This window comes from Rhincodon typus, chromosome 16 (genome assembly GCF_021869965.1).
Source record: "Rhincodon typus isolate 14 chromosome 16, sRhiTyp1.1, whole genome shotgun sequence".
NCBI classification, from domain to species: Eukaryota; Metazoa; Chordata; class Chondrichthyes; order Orectolobiformes; family Rhincodontidae; genus Rhincodon; species Rhincodon typus.
In genome coordinates, this window is record NC_063347.1 from 40,080,697 (window position 1) to 40,096,831 (window position 16,135).

Here is a 16,135-nt window from a genome sequence, read left to right on the forward strand (position 1 = left end):
GCTATTTTCTGTCCTTCATTTTCCACATTCGTATTTTGCTGCCCTGCCTTGGCTTGTTAAAATTATCCAAACTTGACCCCGACTCTGCTGTGTTGGTGACTATGGAAAAGAAGAAAGGAAAAACAACGATGGCACTTGATTAACATTAAAATCCAGCAGTTGATGTGTTTCTGTTTGGGCTTCAAGTTTGATTTTCCCCCCTTCCTCCTTTAACAACACTATGGTAATAGTATAGTCATACACTACGAAAATAACATTTTGTTATGTAAAGCTGAAAAAACCTCATGTCAAATAATCAAAACTTTCTCTTTCCCACTCTGTGATGACAGTGGTAGAATTTAGCTGGTTACTCACATGTTTGCTATGATCATAAAAATATAGAATACATTGGATTGAAGAGTTGCCATACTTACAAACTTGATGGTTTACTCAGCTTGCAGCAGTATTAGTTCTGAATTTGATTAGGATACTATAGATGTGTACTCTATGGAGAGCATTATTTGACTAACATTATGTTTATATATTAATTTATTTGACAAGCATTATGTTTATGTATTAAGCGGTGGTGGTGATGTGTGAAATTATTCTTCTGATGATATATGCAGACATAAATTTGCAGTCTAGTAGAGCCAGCCCATTGTGTCACATGCAGGTGCTGGATTGAACAGGTCGAGTGCTGCAGACAGACAGTAGGCACTACTTAGGCACAGAGCTCTGCTAGGATTGGAGTTGCCAGGGCCTTATCTGGAGCCACCCCCAGTGACACATATACTGCTGTAGAGTTTGACTTTCACTGTTCTCCAAGGGCTTGCAGAACACCTTTCAGGGGAAAAAATCATGGAGGCTATTGGAGTGCAAATGTTCAGACCATGTCCATTCCAGAGCTTTTACATGTAAGTACTTTACAACATATAAAAAATCTTTTCATTGCAAATTTAAAACAAAATATACTTAGAGATATGTTCAGGCAAGAGCTTTACATAGAAACAGGTTGTGAGAATTTAAAATTCACTTAGAATTTGCATGTATAATTATTTTCAGTCTTGCTTGGCAATGTGTTGCAAATAGATATTTTGGTATTTAAATGAGTCTCCTTCGCAGTTTTGTCTTTTTCATGACTATTATCAATTTACTAATACTTCTTGTTCCCAAATCTTTTGGACTGTCCAGTAAATGTGTCTGTACACAACACATTACATTCGTCAGTGAGAACGTAGCTAAATATAAATATTTAAATACGTTGGTGTGAGCTCAAAAATTTCAAACATTTTAGTTGGCTGTATAGTAATGTCTACTAATGAGTTCAGTTCAAGCCTTTGTCTTGTACAAGATTGTAAAACGCTGAAGTTATCAAAACTGGAGATGTATAGCAGCAAAATTGTGACTGTCAGTTAGATTGGAGGATGTGGCAAATGTGAAGGTTTAACGCGTATTTTAATATTTCATGCTGCTAGAGTTTAGATATTTGAAAAATTTTCCTTTTCAGAAAAAGAGTAGTGAAGCGAATCATCATTGTGGTCGTTTATTAGGTTCATACCAAAGCAAAAAGCCAGCAGTACAACTTATTAATTATTTACTGAGTGGTCATGGATCAAAAGCAAAGGTTTTCTTGAACTGAATTAACATCATCTTGTGGTAGTACAGCCCCAGTAACTCAGTTAGGATATGTGCATAAAGGTTGCGTAAAATAAAAGCGTGCCATTGTTATCTAGATTTTTTTGATGCTGTGGGACTTATCAGAATGCAAGATATAATATTTAAAGCACTTACTAAATAAACAGATGTCAAAAAGGAACTTAAACATGAATTATAAGTGAAGCAAAAGTCATATTATAGGAAAATGTCACATGCTGTCTTGTAGAACTGTAGAATTAGAGTTCAACATCTACTTAGTTCTTTGTTCCATGTAAAGTAAATCATTGTTTCTGTTTATACTTGTGGACCATTTTTAATGGTGAAAACACTGTTGATGGAAACCTTCAAGTTTTAGTTTCCGGCTTGGTAGAGAGTTTATCCCTACTTGCTTTAGTTAAGCTCATTCTTCATGCTATTGATCAGGTACTCATTTAAAGGTGAGTAACACTGTGTTAGCTGTGTACAATTTTAATCTTGAATGAATCAGGCCAGAATTGAGTCCTCCCCTGTGTTGATGTACTTAATCCACCACCAGTGGGTTGATTGCAGTTTCTAGGAGGGTGTGATGGCAACGATTCAGACATTTTACTTGAGTGTGTTAACCTATTTTTTTTTCCCCAATGACTGCTGTTCCATTAGCAACCCCTTTTGTTGAACAGTGAAATTGCTTTCAATCACCTACACGGAACTGCAGAAGTTATAGACAAGCCATTTTTTGCCTGCAACGATTTTAAATATACATCCACAGATTGTTCCCAGTGGCTATTAATATCCCTGTCATAGTTCTGAAATATCTTTCTGCTGTTGATTTGTAGTCTACATAGACACTGAAACTTAGAAAGTTATATCTTCATTGTGTTTCAGCAATTGTTTATTGATTTAACAGCCATTCATTGATCTGATATTGTAAGCTATCAGGAGGTCCTTTCAACCAAATGGTAGCACCAATAATATTATTGCTGTTATTTTTTGAGTTCTATCAAGATGAAGGATATCCAAGTGAACTGAGTGTTTTTCTTGAACTCAGACTTAAGGTAGCCTATATTTTTCACACATGAGCCATTCTTGGGGTTCTTTCAGTGACATGGTGATTAGTGTTACGTTATTGGAACTTTTTTGTTGAGGACTTGAGGTGACTTTTTTTTTTAGAAGTGATTTAGTGGAGACTACATCATTCTTCTTTCAGCGCTTTTTTATAACCTCAATGTCTTGATGATTTAAAGACATTTTCATGTTACTTCCAGTTTCAGAACTCCAGTGATTCTTAAGAAGTAGAAATTAGATTCAGTCATGCCATGAGCTGCTGTATGATTGGTGTAACAGAAACACAGAATTAGAAAGTAGACGCTGTTCCTGTTTTCCGCAGGGTGCAATTTAGCTAATTTGTGCACTTGGTGGACTGAAGCACTTGCAGTCATTACCTAATTAAACCCCAAATTAAATGCAGAATATTTTCAGTTTTTCTTTCTTTCTCCCCTTCATACTGAAACAAGAGAAGTGTCATGTGTGAAGGTGCTCTTAGATTGCTACAGTTTTTTTTCGAGAAAGGTGTACATGTAATGATTTTAAAATCTTTATAAGACATGTTTCTGTACTTCCAAAATTTTAATCAGAGATTAGTTCATCTCTTTTGCATTACTGAACTAGAAATATCTTCGAGTGAAGCACAGTTTTACAGCAGCAAATGATTGGATTAGAGTGTGGAGATGCAATTTCTTCACTATTTGACTCATTAAATGTGCAACAAGGACACCGACAACCAACAGTTAACGTTAGGATACTACTACCATTAGTTGACAAGGGCATCACTGCCATCCAATTATTATGCGGTTGTCCAGTTTTGGCTGCCACTTCAATATTAATTCATTCATGCACACTTCTTTTGGAAGCAAATGTTCCTTCTATCTCTGTGCTTAACATTGGAGTGCACACTCATTCATAAATACACATATGTACAGTGTAACCTCGCAGATCAAAAAAAAGGTGAAACTTTGTCCATTCTGAATGTGTTGGCAGCCATTTGTCTTATTGCACAGTTGAAGTTTGGGTGAAAATGGCACATTTTCACTTTAGCCCTTATTGCGTTCCCCTCCCCACTGTAGCTATCCATTGTCCTCCATTGAAGCCAGGGAGATGCGCATTTTTAAAGTGCCATCTCTTTCCTGCATTCCCTCAGTACCCTCCCAGTGCTTTGTCAGATTTCATCATTATATTTGGAGTTATCCCTCTCTATTGCCATTATCCACTCTGTATCAGAGCATAAGGCAGCCCATCCCCAGTCTGGAGTTTCCCATTTTCCACTACGCTGTATGGACTGTCCTTCGATAAGCCCCCTCGATGTTTACTGGCCAAACCTCCAGGACTGATCGTGGCTCATCCCCTGGTATCATACATACGGATAGCTCCAACTGAGCACGGCCCTGCTCCTGGGCTGATATTTCCACAGTTCCCTGACTGACTGACCTGTGATCTGCGGTCTGGTAAGATTTATCCTGCAAGACTAACCACCCCTGAATCCCCAGACTGCAAGGACAAAAATCCGAGACCCATCACACTGAGTGCCTGACCAATTCCCTGGACTGCGATCTGACAATTTACTTGACTGAGTAATGTGGCAACCCTGGACTGATCATAGTTCACCTTCACTCCACTAAAGATCATTCCCCACTGGTTTTCAGATGTGGCAATTTGGTTGAAGTACAAACAATGTGTTTGCCATTTCAGCTGGTGCCAATTGCTATAGGTATGATATAGCATGGGGCCGTTGAGCAATGTGTCAACAGCTTGACTGTTCATCGCTGACAGCTATGACATGCTGTCTGCTTTTCTGTCTACACTAAAGATCCAGGCAAATGAGAGATTCTCAAGGTTCTCATTCACACACCAGTGTACTAAAAGACAAGATAAGTAAGATGCCTTGACTGTCCAAGTAAGAACAAAGTGAGTGAATGCCAAGAAAGAAAGCAGAGAGCCATAAAATGTATCCTATGCAGATGCAGGAGATAGGTGTGTGTCCCTTCATGCAGAGTGATCTGGCTGGAGTGTTACAACATAAGGTGCCCATAGGCTCCAAGGGTAGGTTGTTGATGTGCATTATGAGTTATTCCAAGTTTGGTTATGACCCTGTGGTGAGTGATGCTGACTTCCATGGGTGACGGGCAGAGGCATTGCTGTAGAAGGAGCATGTGATGAGATGTTGGTGCATGGTCCTTAAGATGAATGCCAAGCGAAAAAAACGGTGTGCTACATCCACAGATAACTGCTCAATTTTCAAGTTGGGAATCAGCATCGTCCAGTTCCTCTGTAGTACATTGGTGTGATATAATGGCTTTATTGAAGAAAGGTTGAGACCGAGGTACTGAGTGGTATGCTCAAAGCCAATAAAGCAAATAGCTTGTGAGGCCTTGGGTTTTTTTTTAAAGTTAGAACAGTAGAAGCAGCCTGAATGGGTGGTGTGAAACTCCCACAGAACCAGGATCTTTAGTTTTGGTTTTCAGCAGTTGCTGGGGTCTTGAAGCTGAATTTGGAAGCCCTTATTCCTTTCCCTATTACAGTTAAAAGCTGGGGTTCTCCTCCTGCTGCTAGAATTGTTTGTGAGACAGTCTATTTTACTAACTTTACCTTTGCCAAGGTATGTTTATGGGATGTTGCTATATTGGAACAGTTAATTAGTTAATTTTGTTCTGAGGAAGGGTCAAACTAAGGCAAACTTCCTTCCAGCTATATCAGACAGTTGCATGTCCAAATTCCCAGTGCTTTGCTATAGCATCAGTTGTCTGCCTGACTCTGTTATGTGCCATCGAGTTGGCTTCTATCCTAATGACTTAATCTGAAACTTCAATCTTTTTGTTTTGATGCTTTTTTATCTTCTAAACTAGTACTTACCAATTTGAGGGACTGCATCTCCTAACATTGAAAGTGTTATCTACATGTAATCAATGCTGAGTCACATTATCTGTTCAAGTTCCAAGTGGCACAGACTGTGAACTAGTCTTCAACTCTGGCAAGATCTGTTCTGTTAGCATGGAATTTGGAACTCAGTTTTCTCTCTGAAGTTGCTGATTTAACTCTAGAAACAAACCTGATTTAGGTACCAAGATCACATGTACAATGAGTAATGAATAACTATTAACCAGTTACTGTTTGAATTATGTAAGTAATTGTGCTGGAAGAATAGCAGTCTTTACATTGCACAGTTTTGACGCTGGTAGTAGAAAAATAGTCTTTGGTGTCTCAGCTATCTCTCATTGTCCACATTGTTTCGAGTCAATGGACAGGCAAACTGATTGAACTGTATAATTGGTAACTGATGTGGTAACCCTATTGAAATACTGTCGAAATTATAGAACATAGAACATAGAACATAGAACATAGAACATTACAGCGCAGTACAGGCCTTCGGCCCTCGATGTTGCGCCGACCTGTGAAACCAATCTGAAGCCCATCTAACCTACACAATTCCATTATCATCCATATGTTTATCCAATGACCATTTATATTCCCTTAAAGTTGGCGAGTCTACTACTGTTGCAGGCAGGGCATTCCACGCCCTTACTACTCTGTGAATAAAGAACCTACCTCTGACATCTGTCCTATACCTATCACCCCTCATTTAAAGCTATGTCCCCTCGTGCTAGCCATCACCATCCGAGGAAAAAGGCTCCCACTGTCCACCCTATCTAATCCTCTGATCATCCTGTATGTCTCTATTAAGTCACCTCTTAACCTTCTTCTCTCTAACAAAAACAGCCTCAAGACCCTCAGCCTTTCCTCATAAGACCTTCCCTCCATACCAGTCAACATCCTGGTAACTCTCCTCTGCACTCTTTCCAATGCTTCCACATCCTTCCTATAATGCAGCGACCAGAACTGTAGCAATACTCCAAGTGCGGCCGCACCAGAGTTTTGTACAGCTGCAACATGACCTCATGGCTCCGAAACTCAATCCCTCTACCAATAAAACCTAACACACCGTACCCCTTCTTAACAACACTATCAACCTGGGTGGCAACTTTCAGTGATCTATGCACATGGACACCGAGATCTCTCTGCTCATCCACACTACCAAGAATCTTACCATTAGCCCAGTACTCTGTATTCCTGTTACTCCTTCCAAAGTGAATCACCTCACACTTTTCCGCATTAAACTCCATTTGCCACCTCTCAGCCCAGCTCTGCAGCTTATCTATGTCCCTCTGTAACCTGCAACATCCTTCCGCACTATCCACAACTCCACCGACTTTAGTGTCATCCGCAAATTTACCAACCCATCCTTCTATGCCCTCATCCAGGTCATTTATAAAAATGACAAACAGCAGTGGCCCCAAAACAGATCCTTGCGGTACTCCACTAGTAACTGAACTCCAGGATGAACATTTCTCATCAACCACCACCGTCTGTCTTCTTACAGTTAGCCAATTTCTGATCCAAACTGCTAAATCACCCTCAATCCCATGCCTCCGTATTTTCTGCAATAGCCTACCATGGGGAACCTTATCAAATGCTTTACTGAAATCCATATACACCACATCAACCGCTTTATCCTCATCCACCTGTTTGGTCACCTTCTCAAAGAACTCAATAAGGTTTGTGAGGCACGACCTACCCTTCACAAAACCGTGTTGACTATCCCTAATCAAGTTATTCCTTTCTCGATTATTATAAATCCTATCTCTTAAAATCCTTTCCAACACTTTACCCACGGCCAAAGTAAGGCTCACTGGTCTGTAATTACCAGGGTTGTCTCTACTACCCTTCTTGAACAAGGGGACAACATTTGCTATCCTCCAGTCTTCTGGCACTATTCCTGTAGATAATGATGACATAAAGATCAAAGCCAAAGGCTCTGCAATCTCCTCCCTAGGTTCCCAGAGAATCCTAGGATAAATCCCATCCGGCCCAGGGGACTTATCTATTTTCACACTTTCCAGAATTGCTAACACCACCTCCTTATGAACCTCAATCCCGTCTAGTCTAATGGCCTGTATCTCAGTATTCTCCTCGACAACATTGTCTTTTTCCTGTGTGAATACTGACGAAAAATATTCATTTAGCGCCTCTCCTATCTCTTCGGACTCCACGCACAACTTCCCACTACTGTCCTTGACTGGCCCTAATCTTACTGTAGTCATTCTTTTATTCGTGACATACCTATAGAAAGCTTTAGGGTTTTCCTTGATCCTAGCTGCTAAAGACTTCTCATGTCCCCTCCTGGCTCTTCTTAGCTCTCTCTTTAGGTTCTTCCTGGCTAACTTGTAACTCTCAAGTGCCCTAACTGAGCCTTCACGCCTCATCTCTACATAAGCCTCCTTCTTCCTCTTGACAAGAGATTCAACTTCTTTTGTAAACCACGGTTCCCTCGCTCGACCATTTCCTCCCTGCCTGACAGGTACACACTTATCAAGGACACGCAGTAGCTGTTCCTTGAACAAGCTCCACATTTCAATTGTGCCCAGCCCCTGCAGTTTCCTTCTCCATCCTATGCATCCTAAATCTTGCCTAATCGCCTCATAATTGCCTTTCCCCCAGCTATAACTCTTGCCCTGCGGTATATACCTATCCCTTTCCATCGCTAAAGTAAACGTAACCGAATTGTGGTCACTATCACCAAAGTGCTCACCTACCTCCAAATCTGACACCTGGCCTGGTTCATTACCCAGTACCAAATCCAATGTGGCCTCGCCTCTTGTTGGCCTATCTACATACTGTGTCAGGAAAGCCTCCTGCACACATTGGATAAAAACTGACCCATCTAAAGTACTGGAACCGTAGCGTTTCCAGTCAATATTTGGAAAGTTAAAGTCCCCCATAACAACTACCCTGTTACTTTCGCTCCTATCCAAAATCATCTTTGCAATCCTTTCCTCTACATCTCTGGAACTTTTCGGAGGGCTATAGTAAACTCCCAACAGGGTGACCTCTCCTTTCCTGTTTCTAACCTCAGCCCATACTACCTCAGCAGACGAGTCCTCATCAAACGTCCTTTCTGCCACCGTAATACTGTCCTTGACTAACAATGCCACACCTCCCCCTCTTTTACCACCTTCCTTGACCTTACTGAAACATCTAAACCCCGGAACCTGCAACAACCATTCCTGTCCCTGCTGTATCCATCTCTCCAAAATGGCCACAACATCGAAGTCCCAGGTACTAACCCATGCTGCAAGTTCACCCACCTTATTCCGGATGCTCCTGGTGTTGAAGTAGACACACATCAAACCACCTTCCTGCCTGCCGGTACACTCCTGTGACCTTGAAACCTTATTCATGACCTCACCACTCTCAACCTCCTGTACGCTGGAGCTACAATTCAGGTTCCCATCCCCCTGCTGAATTAGTTTAAACCCTCCCGAAGAGCATTAACAAGTTTCCCCCCCAGGATATTGTACCCCTCTGGTTCAGGTGTAGACCATCCTGTTTGTAGAGGTCCCACCTACCCCAGAATGAGCCCCAATTATCCAGGTATCTGAATCCCTCCCTCCTGCACCATCCCTGTAGCCACATGTTCAACTGCTCTCTCTCCCTATTCCTTGCCTCGCTAGCACATGGCACGGGTAACAAACCAGAGATAACAACTCTGTTTGTTCTATCTCTAAGCTTCCACCCTACATCCTTGAATTTCCGCCTTACATCCCCATCCCTTTTCCTACCTATGTCGTTGGTGCCTATGTGGACCACGACTTGGGGCTGCTCCCCCTCCCCCTTAAGGATCCCGAAAACACGATCCGAGACATCACGGACCCTGGCACCTGGGAGGCAACACACCAACCGCGAGTCTCTCTCTTTCCCACAGAATCTCCTATCTGTCCCCCTAACTATGGAGTCCCCAGTGACTAATGCTCTCCTCCTCTTCCCCCCTTCCCTTCTGAGCAACAGGGACAGACTCTGTGCCAGAGACCTGTACCCCATGGCTTACCCCTGGTAAGTTGCCTCCCCCAACAGTATCCAAAACGGTATACTTGTTATTGAGAGGAACGGCAACCGGGGATCCCTGCACTGTCTGCCTATTTCCTTTCCGTCCCCTGACTGTAACCCAATTACCTTTTTCCTGTACCTGAGGTGTGACTACCTCCCTGTAACTCCTCTCAATTACCCCCTCAGCCTCCCGAATGATCTGAAGTTCATCCAGCTCCAGCTCCAGTTCCAGTTCCCTAACGCGGTTTCCGAGGAGCTGGAGTTGGGTGCACTTCCCACGGATGAAGTCAGTGGGGACACTAGTGGTGACCCTTACCTCCCACATTCTACAGGAGGAGTATGCAACTGCCCTAACATCCATTCCCACTGTTCTGAATTCCCAAACAGACTATTGAAAAAAAAACTAGTACCCTTACCAAATCCGTGCTCAGAACCTTTTTTTTGGTTAGAGGAGGAGGATGGGTGGGAGATACTACCTAGGTAGTGTTTCGGGTAAAGCAACCGCCCAAATATATTACCTCACTTACTCAGCCGTCCCGTGTCTGCTCCTGCTAAGCGTGCGCTCTGCCTATTCACGAGGTAAGTTTTTAAAGGATTAACTTACCTTCCCGGCAGCCCCCTGGTCCTCGCTCGCACTGCTGCTGCAAAAATGGAGTCACGCGAGGTAAGACTTTTATAATCGAACAGCTTACCTTCCCAGGGTGCCCTCGCGCTTCCTCCCGGACTCCCGCCGCTGAAACAACTGAATTTTTATGTTATCACATAAAACAGGTAATTTTATGTGATAACATTGATGAAACAGCAGAAATGAGTGAGTAGAGTTTAAAAAAAACATGGTTTGTACTGTCTTACAATCTGTTTTTCATGCTAATTAGCAATAATAGGTATCTAAAATAAAGCAATAATTTTGCTCGTACAGAAGTGATTCAAAGTTAGAGCTTATTCTGTAAGTAACTGCCTGCACAATGAAATAACAACTAATCGTGTACATGTATCAAATTGTACATTCACTCAACCTTTTGTTAGCATAATCAGAGCAGAAAGCTTTGATATAAAATCAGAATTGTACAGCTAGCTAAAGAAAACATTAATAGATATGGATTTGATCCACAACTCGGTGTCCTTCATATTTGCAACTAAATCAAATTCAATATTAGTAAGGACATAGGAATAGGAGTAAGCCATTCAAACCATTGAGCTTGACTTGCCATCCAGTGCAATTGTGGCTAATCAAACACTCCAATGCCTGTTAATCACTCCATCTCTGTAACCCTGTACGCCACCTGTAATTAGAAGTCTATCAATCCATACCTTAAACTTACTCAAAGACTGAGTTTCTACAGATCTGTGTAGTAGAGGATTCTGATGTGTAAATTGTGGCCCCAAGTTTTAGACTGCCCAACCAGATGAAATTGCTCTCCTACATCTACTGTATCTATACCTTTAAGTATTTGTAGGTCTCAATGAGATCACCTCTCATTTTTTGAAGCTGTAGAGCATTCAGACATTGCAAGGCAGGAACTGCTTCAGCAACAATGTTGCTTGACCGTTATCATTGAGGGTATGGTATAGAAAACAATGCGTGCACCCTGTTTTATAGACAGTGACCTGGAGCTGCTGATGCATGGGATGGTGGAGAGGAAGCCAATTCTTTTTTCTGCTGATGACTGCAGAGGTCACACCAGTAAACATAGTCAGCCTGGAGCTCAAAAGCAGCCTTTGTCAAAAAGGAACATCTTCTGTACCCTGGTTTCTGAAGAAGGGTCTAGGCCCAAAATGTTAGCCTTCCTGCTCCTCTGATGTTGCTTGGCCTGCTGTGTTCATCCAGCTCTACACCTTTGTTATCTCTTATCTTCTGTACCCTGCAGTGTTAGGAGCCACCTTCATCTTGCTGCTGCCTCTCAGTCTTAGGGCCATGATTCACTCTAACTCTGCTACTACACACATATTCGTAATGGCTCATGGACTATGATTCACACTATGGCATGCATCGTGTCCACTCAACAGTGTTCACCCACTTCATCCTTCCAAATAACTAACCCTCCCTGACTACTCTACTTCCTAAACACACACAGGGGACACTTCAACGTCTTTCCTATTTGTGTATCATCACTAACTGCTCTTCCCTCCAATTCCATCATACACAATTCCTCCATTTGTCTCATTGCAACAGAAAAGACAGCTGTCTTCCTGGATGACTGCTGTCTCTACAGCACCTTGACAACCTACCTGTAATCCCTAGACTGGTTACACTTGATCTGCAGGGCTGATTGTGGTCAGTTCCCTGGACTGAAAGTAGGTGAACCACCTGTCTGACTGTAATGGTATCTCCTAACTGTCTATCGACCCCCTTGACCACACTAGGGACTGCTCCCTTTAACTTCAGACATAAACATTTGCTTGAAGACCATGCAGTTTGCTTGCAATAAAAGCCAGTGGTGCTGTGATTTTGATGTGGAATGCAGCGAAACAGCAAACTATCTATGATCTTTGACTGCTTAGTTCTCCCCACACTGAAAAGCCACCTGCCCCTTCCAGTGAACTAGAAAAGCAATGTGAAGTATACAGAGGCTGGCAACTCCCACCAAGCACAAAGTGAGTGAAGGCTAAGAAAGCAATCTGCGAGCCATGAGAGATGCATCCTGTGTGGATGTGTGTGTCTGTCTCCCTACATGCAAAGCAACCTGTGGAAGCATACAAATCATGGGTGTCTTTGAGCCATGACTCAGTGTTGAAGGGCTGAAGTGGTATGTCTCTTGGACAGGAGCAGGCATGCTGAAGTGGTAAGGCTGGTGGTTTGACACTGCCAGCGTTTGCAGATGAAATGCTAAGGGAGATGTTGTCCATGGAGCACTGAGGAACATTTTTGGGGATGAAGAAACTGTTGGACAATGGCTAGTACAAGCAATTGGCACATTTATACTGCCAGGTATCCACTTGGATTTCTGTAATGGGAAGTCAGGGCGTCTTGTTTCTCAGGCACTAGAGGAGAATTGAAAGTGGTGTGTGAATAATGCAAGTTGGGCTATTAATGAAATGCAAATACATGAAAATAAGGTAGTTGCCACTAAATAGTGAAATTCTGAAATCAGCCTTTAAAGCCTAATGAGAATTTCAGAGGTTTTTTTTGTCTTGAAGATTCTGATGTTATCCTAGCTTTGTTGCTATAGCCCACACCAATTCAGGGAGGGGAAAGTTCAGCCGATTATTTCAGTAAATAACCGTTGCAATTATCATTGATTTGTTGTAAAAACCCAACTGGTTTGCTAATGTCCTTTAGGGAAGGAAATCTACCATTCTTACCTGATCTGGCCTACATGTGACTGCAGAACCAAGAAAACGTGGCAGACTCTTAATGCCCCTGGAATGGCCTAGAAAACCAATCAGTTCCAAGGCAATTAACGATGGGCAACAAATGCTGGCCTTGTCAGTCATGTCCACATTTCTTGAATGAATAAAACAAAAGTTATTGGAAAACCAAATATGATAACTTGTTAAATAAACTGGTTGCTGTTTTGAAAGCTGTTCTAGTTAATGTGAGCCAATTGGTAAGTATGTCATCAATTCCTTAAAAGGATCTGTCCTGGACCCAAATATAATGCAATTTTTCTAGTCGGTCATGGAATTAATGCTGTAATGTACTATATTGTATAACTACAATAAACACTGACCACATCTTGATATAAAATTCATGATAAAGACAGAGTTTTATTATTGCTTTTTTTAACATTGATATTTTGCAGTGAGTTGCTAGCCCTGCTTACATGTCAACAATGAGTGGAAATGTTGAATTAAGTTCTATAACTTGCAGACAAATCTTTTTGTATAAATGATGTGGCATGTTCTTCTTAGACAGATTAGGAAGAGTTTAGAGCGATATGGGCCAAATGCAGGCAAATGGGACTAGATCAGATTGGGATGTCTTGTTGGATCGGACAATTTGGACCGAAGGGTCAGTTTCCATGCTGTATGACTCTGAGTCTTTGACTCTAAATAGAGCAATGTATTGGTATCAGTGCCACCAAAACAGTGACATTGGGCACATATTTTAACTTCGCCTGCCTAAAAAATTATTAGTTTTGATTGAGCATTCAATATTTATATCATGTCTAATTTAATGTTCTGTTGAAAGCAAGGAATTGTAGAAGTAGAGGAGATACAAATTAGATTGACCCATTTTAAAGATTGGAACCTGAGGCTTTCACTGTACAATATTGTGCAAATCATTATCCATTGGTAGAAGCAGAAACCTACACTTTCATTTCATTTCCAAATAATAACATCATTTGCTATTGATGCATGAACTACCAATTCAAGAAATCTTAAACAGAGTATAACTATTCTCTCTTAATGTCCACAGTTCCTTAACCTTTTCATTCTTTTCTGCTGTTTATTTTAATATATGGTATTTTCCTCTGTACTGTCTTCTTATTCTATTTTTAAATGTAAATATGTACTCCATTCAAAAGTTGCCTGATGAACATGTAAACCATGGCCCAATAGTGGAATGATTGGTGTCAATTACTGATGCATATCAGACACACATTTTTGAGTGAGGGTGCATTCAATGTTCATTAAATAGTCTATGTGTACAATCTACGCTTGCCCCCATCATGTGCACAGACCTGACCTGAGATTTGCTATTTTACTAAAGGATTTTCTTAATAGCCTGACATGAGTACCTGAGCTCACTTCCAGTCACAACACATTTACATCAAATTTCAAAAGGGAAGTCTGCTGCAGGAGAAAGAAGATGTATTCCTAAGGGAGCTATCTTGCTAACAAATCATCATCTACCCTTTCAACAAAAACGATACAGCACCAAAGCGCAGCCAAGAACTCATTGTGAGTTGGTTTAACATTAGTTTATTGACTACGACATTAGATATGAAAACTGGTGAAGGCATGTTGTAATGAGTGAATCAGTTGATGTGGTGAAAACTTTCCCTGTGTGTTTCTCACATCAGATCCCATTATGAGTTATAACTTGTTTAATCAGGCAGAACTATCTTGGATTTTAACAGCAATCTGAGTCATCGTTGTTTAGCAATAGTTTGACCCTGAGAAAGAAGTTATATTTTTGGATTAGAACCATAGAAAAGTTACAGCATCCAAAAAGGCCATTCAATCCATCATGTCCAACTCACAATCCACCTGCCCCACAGCCCTACAGGTTACAGCACTTCAGGTGCAGATCCAGTGTCCTTATCAGTGAGTTGAAGTTTTTTGCCTCAACCACCAAACTGGGCAACAAATTCCAGACATCCATCAACCCCAGAGATGAGACGTTTTTCTTCCGTCTATTTTAACTTCAATCCTTCTACCAATCACCTTAAATTGGTGGCCCTCTGGTAAATGACCTTTACACTTTGGAAAACAGATCTTTCCTGTCCACTTTATCCAAGCTCCTCATCTTGTACACCACAATTAAGTCACCCCTCAGCAACTTCTATTCTGAGGAAAGAAAACTCTAGCCAATCAGAACCTTCCTCATAGCTGCAATTTTCAAGCCTTTGCAATGTTCCTTCCAACACGCTACATTCCCCTGCTTTCAATGTGCTTCATTTGCTCTGACTAGTTTGTCATAATGAGATCTTGTCAAATGCCTTACTAAAATACATGTAAACATCAACAACTATGCTCCCCTTATCAATCATCCTTGTTTCACAAAAGAACTTAGTAAGACATAACCATTCCTTAACACAGCCATGCTGACTATTCCTGATTAATCCATTCTTTTCAAGTAACAGTTAATCCTATCTCTCAATATTAATTCAGCCATTTGCCCACCACTGAGATTATACTGACTGGCTTGTAGTTATTTGGCTTAACCCATCACAACCTTCCCAAATAATGGGACAATGCAGAGCTCCAATTCTCTAGTTTCTTGTCTATATCTAGTTAGGATGAGAAAATGATCCTCAGAGCACTGGCTGTTTCCTCCCTGCCTTCATTTAACAACCTAGGACACAGTTCATCTGGTTAATCATTCACTTCATCGAGGTCACTCGTTCTAGTAGATGACTTCTCCTTACTTTTATTTTTCTAACTTTGCATATCCTTCTTCACTTTAACTTCAAATGTATTGGTAAAATATTTTTTTAGATTTTCCTTGATTTTACCAACCAAGACTTCTTGCATCCTCTCTTTGCTTTCTTAATCTCCTTTTTCACTTCATCCCTATACTTTCTATAAGCCTCTAAGCTTAGTAAAGTGCTACTTTTTTTTTTAATTGTCATCAACTCTATTTTTCTGCTTTATCCCACCCAGTGCACATCTGGATAACCAGAGAACCTCTAGATTTGACGGAATCACCTTTTTTCTTTATGGGGACAAACCTCGACTCATAGAATTTGACATTTAAATGCCTACCACTGATTTGTCACTGACTTTTCTTTATGTAACCAGACCACTTTTGCCAGATCATCACTCAGCTTTGTCAAATTTTCTTTCCCCAATTTACAATTTTTACCGCTGTTCCATCTTTATTCATTTCCATAACTTCTAACTGTATAATGATCACAGTCTCCAAAATGATCAATTACTGTTATTTCATCCTCTTGCCATTTCCACTTCCTTGAACTAT

General features: G+C 41.1%; 1 protein-coding gene across 2 annotated transcripts in view; it reads left to right on the top strand.

Annotated features, from left to right (window-relative positions):
* The window catches only part of mitfb (melanocyte inducing transcription factor b), a 265,246-nt gene that overhangs the window by 105,776 nt on the left and 143,335 nt on the right, over positions 1-16,135 (top strand). Inside the window, exon 1 of one of the 2 annotated variants that reach the window (XM_048606509.1) lies at positions 840-893. The exons of the other annotated variant lie outside the window; for it this stretch is intronic. Coding sequence (XP_048462466.1) covers positions 859-893 — 35 coding nt within the window. The 5' untranslated portion in view covers positions 840-858. Of the gene's footprint in view, positions 1-839; positions 894-16,135 lie in introns of those variants that run through there. 2 annotated transcript variants of the gene reach the window in all.